We start from the raw sequence: 7,563 nt of genomic DNA, 5'->3' as shown, positions 1-7,563 counted from the left end.
TTATCATCCAACAAACTAATGGACAGAAACTGAAAAAAAAAAAAAAAAAAATTAAAACCACCATTATCCTTTTAGTAATATGATATGATACAACAAACAAAACAACTGATATTAATACTAAACAATGGGAAGTGATCTACTGTCATAGATTCGGGTCAAAGGACATGAGTATAACATATACGGAGTATAACATATACGGGTCAAAGGACAATGCATTCACAATATGACTTGTATTCTATAATTTCCGTCCGTTAGCAAAAATATACCATGAAGAGTGAAGTCTGCGAATTAAGGCAAAGGCATGGGTGGTGTCCACTCGTTGAATTCTACCAAGTCTCTGTTTACAATGGAACCATTATGCAGCCAAAATGTTTCAGGCGAGTGATGAAATCGCCTTGTTTTCCTTTGCAGTTCCCATAATATTCCACTAAATGCAGAGCAGGGCTCCGAATCAGGACCATAAACGAATAAACATCTCACCTTTCTGCCACGAGCTATCATCTCTTCGATATGTTTATCTGGGCATATAGTAACTAGATATGTTAAATTGTTAAGTGCAGTAAAAAGACTAAAATTAACATTATGTGTTTCCTTTCAGTACCATAGTTCAACATGTTAAGGGACAAAAAAGAAGGTATCAATCAAGTCCATTCCCATACGAACAACATTCGTATTTTCGATAACAATACATAAACCAGTATACTTCATTTAACAGGGAAAATGATATTCGTTAACAGAAAAAAAAGATTAAAAAAACCCTAGAATTATTATTAAGATAATAATAACATACCTGGAATGGACTCCAAGTAGTCCAAAAGTTGAGTTGTGGTTCGTGAAGATGGCCATTTAATTGATATCTGGGAGTAATCTACAACATTTTGAAATGGTAACTCTGCATGATCTGATAAGAGCACAGGAACACACTCCTGTTTCGCAAACAATCTTTAATTAATTTAATGAACTCCCATATGAGTGTCAGTGTGTGTTTCTCTGTGTGTATATATGTCTATGTATATGTATAATGTATGTATGTGTATATACATACGTGTATGCATATATAAATTCATAGAGAGAGAGAGAGAAAGGATACAACAAAAAAGGATTCGTAAAAGCGAAGAGTCCAAGACGACTCGCCACGAGGAGCCAAACAGAACTTAGCGTTGCGCAGGTGTTGAAAGTAATCACTCTTCCCTAATTTTTCGGGACCACTGAACTTCAACTCTGGACATTCCAACTGTACGTCGATAAAAAAACAAACACAGTTGTTATATATGGTTGGTTGACTTATTTAAAGCATGGCATCAAGTTATGGAAAACTAAATTTCTAACATACCTTATCTGGGAATTGTTTAGCAAGATCTATTAATTGAAGACGCCCAAGCTTTCCTTGTGCTCGACCTAAGTAGTTTGCTAAGTATTTCCTCTTTGATAATGCCAAAGGCTTGACCAACCTAACCCCGTTACTCGTCATACCATCGTCAACGTTCCCGGGTATGATTACATCTTTCCATGTATTGAATGCACTTGTGTCTCGTTTATCTGTCCGGTCCCCCTGCACCCGTCATGTATAATTTAGAGGTGTCAATTTAGAACCATCCATTAATGACCTGATCGTTTTGGGTAGTGATTTACCCCAAACAAACCAAATGATGAGTAAATATTTAGCTAAAAGAGGAACATGTCATATGGGCTGAATGGTCAAATGAGTTGTACATACAACTCCTAAATCATTCTTATTTATAAGATCAGATTAGTTATTTTTTTTTTTTTTTTCTGTAACATTAATTACCTATATATATATATATATATATATATATATATATATATATACATATATATATATATATATATATATATATATATATATATATATATATATATATATATATGGACGCTGAAGGGTTTGCAGATTAATCTGATCCATCCCAACGCATACTAAAAATGCCTGTTTTAACCCAAACCCATTTGGCCTGTTAACCAACCTGCCCAGCTTGCCACATGTAGCTTAACATTATCTAAAACATAGGACAAAATAGACCAGAAAGAAAATTTGTCCAACTGCCAACTTCCAACTTCCATTAATGAAGTTGTACATTTAAGAGGGATCACCAACCTCAGGAGTTAGGATTATTGATCGGTTAATGTAAGTAGCCCACGATTTGAATAAATGAGCCCCTGCGCCACTACCATATAGTAGTAATCGTTAGTAATTGTATAAAAAGATGCACCAAGTTTATAAAACCATCCAACTTTCGAAAACTGCTACAATACATTCATCTGCAACTTGTACTCTATAGGTTACTTAGCCAGTTACCCAAAGATATCATAGTTAAGAAAGTAAACTAGTTTTGATAAACGCTCTCAAATGTTTGGTGACCAATTTAGAATGTATTTGAAATTACATTGCTATCTACTGCAAGTTCATCTAACATAGATCCTTCTAATATTTTGCTAAACACTCTTCAGCCTTGGAAATCAGATTATCACAGTAAGTGAACGAACCTTGGAAACACAAAAATGTGGTTGCGACCACCTGATAACCTGAAATATGGCATTTGGCTTAATACCTAAAAGCATGAACGCAAGAGTGCAGTGTTAGCTACTCCAATTCCAGTTTATAAAGATAAGTTTCATGAACAAGATCACCAACACCATACCTTCACGTACGCTTGGTTTATCTCTTTATCATTAAGACCACCCATCATCCGAACACATTTAGCATATGCCGGTACGAAGAACAGATCTGCATCTGCTTTCTTGTGTGTACGATACCTTGACTTAAGTAGAAGCCTGTGTATCTTAACCTACAATTTCATATTCATCTCAATTAGCATTAGCCTTAGAAATATAATAACATAAAGATACACTTAACAGAGGTATATCACACAGAAAACAAAAAATGATCCCATAAAACAAGCACAAGCACAAAAATCTGACACATCACAAGAAAACATATCGCAATAAACTGAATAATATCGCATAAAACTGAAAATATCCCAAAAACTGAAGATTAATTAGTTGTCCCAAAAGATAATTTCAAATAATATTAAGATGATAAAGTTAAATTACATATAACATACAGATTACAAAAACTAGGTCACCTGAGTTCCCCATTGGCCTTTAAGACATGACTCCGGCGATATTTTACCATCACGTCCGTACAGCAACTGTTTCAATCCATCAATTTCATTCTCATCGTATACATAAATCTTAAGAGATACGTACGAGCCGTAACCACGGATCGGCCACCGTACAGAACAGTCGTCTCCGGAGAAACTTATGACGTCAGATTCGAATCTATTGACGTCGGTGAGTGAAGTGTATAGAAGTGGCGGTGGATGATAGTGATTGGTCAATGAGCCTGGTGGTGAAGAAGGTGATTGCAATTAGAGCTAGGGCTCCTATCTTATGTGTGCGGGTGCAAGGTGTTGCTGTAGGATGTACGAATAGTTTGTTCTTGATGCTGCCCATTTGTTCAACCGACTGTGACTGACTCTGTGGGAGAGTGAGGTGAAAGAAGGAGTCTACGACGTCGTTTTGAGGAAAATAGTAATGTAGTTTATTCTTGGGCCTTTTGATTTGTGCTTTATTTTGGAGTTAAACTTGAACCATACGAGTATAACTCAAATTTGGGTATTCAATGGTAATACTCAATAGTTGCGGTATAAAAACTTATGTTACTCTGTTAGAAATCAGAATAATGCTATAGAGGGTGTTTTCTGTTTTTTGTTTTTTGTTTTTTTGAGCTCATAAAATAATAAATACATGTTGGAATAAAATTGAATCTTAGCAAAAAAGACAGTTATGTATTCAGTTTATCCGATTTTTTTATTAATAAAAGGAACACATGGAAATAGTTCTGCAGTACAATGAAAACTTATGACATAAAAAGTAGTAGGAGTGTTTTAAGAGGGTTCTTTTTCATTTGTTTAGTTGTCAAGATCTCTACTTTTTTAAATTCGTCCATGAATGAATTATTTTGAAGAATGTATGTTAAGTAGTTCATATAACACCAGTAGTAATGATACGAAACAGACTCTTATTAACTTTAATGGTATGTAACATTAAGAGATAAGCATTAGAAAGGGTACATAGGCATTTCAAGCCCCGCTACAATACAACTTATAAACATAACATTAAGAGATATGTAACAAAGTATTCAAAACGTCAAAGGATAACAGAACTTCAACAACGAAACATGCTTCTCTCTTGCACACTGCTTCAATTTATTCATCCATATGAATGATGCAACGAAGACCTTCACCTTTAAGCATCAAATCAAAGGCCTTATTGATCTCAGAAAATGGCACTTCATGTGTTATGAACTTCTCTAGCTCAAGTTCCTACAACAATTCCATAAGCCAAATTAACACCACGCAATTTCTCAATAATAAGATACCATCGCGAAAATTGTTGATTATGTGAAGTTATAAGTTACCTTATTCATGTACTTTTCGACCACCGAAGGTATATCGGATCGAGGTTTATAGTTTCCAAAGAAGGTACCCTTGAGAGTCCTTTCATTCAACAAATTCAAAGGACTAGTCTTGAAAACAGCATCTTTATGTGGTACACCAACAAGCACAGCAACACCCCAGCCCTATGCATTTTCAATTTTGATCTTGTTAGTGTCAATAAGATAAAACACCAATGAGCATTATAAAAAAGTAAATTCACACATACATCATGAACACATTCGAAAGCAGAGATCATAGCATCAACATGGCCAGTGCATTCAACACTCCTGTCAACACCTCCATTTGTCATCTCTGCAATCACTTCTTGTACCGGTTTCTTGTAGTCTTTTGGGTTCACAAACTCGGTCACACCAAATTTCTTTGCTGTTGAAAACCAAGTAGTTTATTTAAGACCCTTTAGTTTTTTTTTATGAAAAAAACAACTTTTTACAACCAAATTTTTTCATTACTTCTGTAACTTACCTAGTTCGAATCGGTTGGCATTAAGATCAACACCAATAATCCTTGAAGCACCAGCAATTCTTGCACCTTCAGCAGCCTAATCACAATTGATTTCATTAGGTTTATATTAACATAAATATAAATGCCCAAATGTAATAAATAAAAAGTACAAATTTAAGAAACTCACAGCAAGTCCTACAGCTCCAAGTCCAAAAATGGCCACAGATGAACCCTTTTTCGGTTTTGCAACATTCAAAGTAGCGCCTAGGCCTATAATATACAAATAATTTTTTTGTCAACATAACATTAACAATTAACAAAAAGTTAAATGAAAAAAAAAAAGTACAAATTCATTTGGTTTGTACCTGTGGAGATCCCACAACTGAGGACACAAACTTTGTCAAGAGGTGCTTTAGGGTTGATTTTAGCAAGGCATCCAACATGAACAACTGTATACTCGCTAAAAGTAGACGTACCAACAAAATGAAAAATCGGTTTTCCTTTGATTGAAAACCGAGATTTTTGATCATGAATCATGACTCCCCTATCAGTATTGATCCTTAAGAGATCACACATATTGCTCTCTTCAGACTTACAATGAGCACATTCTTTACATTCTCCAGTAAAAACAGGAAGGACATGATCCCCTACCTCAAGATCAGTTACTCCTTCCCCAACACTCTCCACAACTCTATATATTCAAATCCAAATAATACTAATATTAATATTAATATTAATATTAATTAATCAATCATCAATCAAATATAATAATAACACAAACCAATTTCATTATGCTACAAAAATTAAAACATACCCTCCAGCCTCATGTCCTAAAATCCTAGGAAATACAGGATTCTGACCCTGAAAAATAGATAGGAAACACATATTAAATATAAAAATGATTAACTAAACAGGTAATCAGATAAAGTCTCTTATTCAGCCTACTATGTATGCGTCTAACCGAGTCATTCTGACCACTTATTAGTGAGGTATTGTGACTATATCCAATTAACTATTAATTGATGCAACTTATCAACCAAATATAAAATGGTGAAACAAGTAGATTTATATATATATGTACCTTGGCTTCCCAAAAGTAAACATCAGTGTGACAGAGTGAAGTAAATAAAATCTTAATCCTGACTTCCATTTTCTGAGGTGGCGCCACCTCAACTTCTTCGATCACTAGCGGCTTTGCGGCTTCCCACGCCACCGCAGCTTTGCATCGGATCACCTGTCCAATAGTGCTAGACATCTTTGAGTTTCTTGTTACTTGATCACTTGATAAACAGAAAATTTGAAAACGAGTTTGATTGGGTTTGTTGGTTGTTTGATATGTTTTGAGTAATTTGATGTTGAATACATGATTTATTTATGTTCATATTTATAAGAGGGAGTGGTTGAATATAATCTACTAGATGTATTATGTATGTTATACCAGAATTAAGATACCAGCCAGCCACCAGGTTTCTGTTTGCCGGGTTTAATCAAGGGCCGGGGTTGACTATTAGTTAATTCTAAACCCACTGATTTTACTAAAACAAGAAACTGTTCGGTGAATACTTTATATTTCACTATTATAAATTAATTTTATCAGATTACATGTCAATAAATAGGATATATACAAGTTGAAAGTTATGACATATTTTTTCATATATATATATATATTTTTTTTTTTCAAAATAGGGACTAAAATCATTACAGACAAAGCAATCTATACTGTGAATTGAGAAACAGAAATCAGTTCCCAGTCTTCCCAGATTATGTGTTGGCGGTATTGATCGAAAATCATTATTCTGGACCCACCACCATCTAGTTGATTTTTCCTTTGTTACTTTATAATAATAAATAATAATTATTAATTATAATTATTAATTATTATAATTATAATTTTAACCTTATATACTAAAAGAGTTGTGAAATGTTGTAGTTTTAGTTATATTTTATTATAGTTTTGAGGTTTCCCTCAACTTCGACTATATTTTCACAACGGTTCTCAAGTTTACACATTTTAAGGGGTAAAAAGTGTAAATATATAATTTAATTAAAATATAAGAAACTAATTCCACCCGAATTTATAACGGACCCTATCTTCTCGCTGGGTGCAAGTTAAATTTTCCAGAGACCACCGTTCTACTCGGAAAAATCTTATGAACCCAACGGGACTAACTATACGCGAAACGGACACTTCTAAAAAAACGCTAAACACAACGATAATCCGTATCTTCCCGCTCGGCACAAGTTAAATTTTTTCGACGACAGCGTCAGACTCGGAATAATTTTATGAACAAAACGATACTAACTACGTTCGAAACGAACACTTTTTAAAAAATGGCTAAACACAACGACAGCCCGTATCTTGCTGCTCGCTGCGAGTTAAATTTTTTCGCCAGCACCATTAGGCTCGAAATAATTTTATCAACAAAATGAAACTAACTACGTTCGAACCGGACATATTTTAAAAAACACTAAAGACGACGACACCAACAACGACGCATAACAGATGGCCCGTTTACCCTTCTGTAAATAAAGCTGCGTTAAATATGAATACGTCGGCCGAAAGCCCCCGCTGCATCGCGCGGGCCGGTCCGGACTAGTTATATGATTAATTGTTGAATATAAAACAAATAAATTAATAATATAT

The 7,563-nt window shown here is 34.4% G+C and overlaps 1 protein-coding gene and 1 pseudogene across 1 annotated transcript; both read right to left on the bottom strand.

Annotated features, from left to right (window-relative positions):
• Positions 1–207: 207 nt before the first annotated feature.
• LOC139857674 (probable arabinosyltransferase ARAD1) lies at positions 208–3,636 on the bottom strand (annotated as a pseudogene).
• A 386-nt stretch (positions 3,637–4,022) lies between these two features.
• On the bottom strand, positions 4,023–6,520 carry LOC139857954 (alcohol dehydrogenase 1-like). The gene is made up of 8 exons (XM_071846800.1): positions 6,001–6,520; positions 5,734–5,780; positions 5,285–5,610; positions 5,107–5,189; positions 4,941–5,016; positions 4,684–4,841; positions 4,439–4,600; positions 4,023–4,343 (listed from the first exon to the last, which is right to left on the bottom strand). The coding sequence occupies exons 1-8, from the start codon at positions 6,172–6,174 to the stop codon at positions 4,227–4,229; spliced, it is 1,143 nt and encodes a 380-aa protein (XP_071702901.1). The 5' UTR covers positions 6,175–6,520; the 3' UTR covers positions 4,023–4,226.
• Between the last annotated feature and the right edge of the window lie 1,043 nt (positions 6,521–7,563).

This window comes from Rutidosis leptorrhynchoides, chromosome 7 (assembly GCF_046630445.1).
Source record: "Rutidosis leptorrhynchoides isolate AG116_Rl617_1_P2 chromosome 7, CSIRO_AGI_Rlap_v1, whole genome shotgun sequence".
Classification (NCBI taxonomy): domain Eukaryota; kingdom Viridiplantae; phylum Streptophyta; class Magnoliopsida; order Asterales; family Asteraceae; genus Rutidosis; species Rutidosis leptorrhynchoides.
The sequence above is the reverse complement of the archived record's forward strand: the minus strand, read 5'-3'. Positions and strand labels throughout refer to the sequence as shown.

Excerpts from the sequence above, each read along its gene's own strand:
- LOC139857954 (XM_071846800.1), bottom strand. The coding sequence starts at position 6,174 with ATGTCTAGCACTATTGGACAGGTGATCCGATGCAAAGCTGCGGTGGCG. Across the intron at positions 5,611-5,733 it reads TTAGGACATGAGGCTGGAGG|AGTTGTGGAGAGTGTTGGGG; the intron begins GTATGTTTTAAT and ends TTGAATATATAG. Across the intron at positions 5,190-5,284 it reads CAGTTGTGGGATCTCCACAG|GCCTAGGCGCTACTTTGAAT; the intron begins GTACAAACCAAA and ends TGTATATTATAG.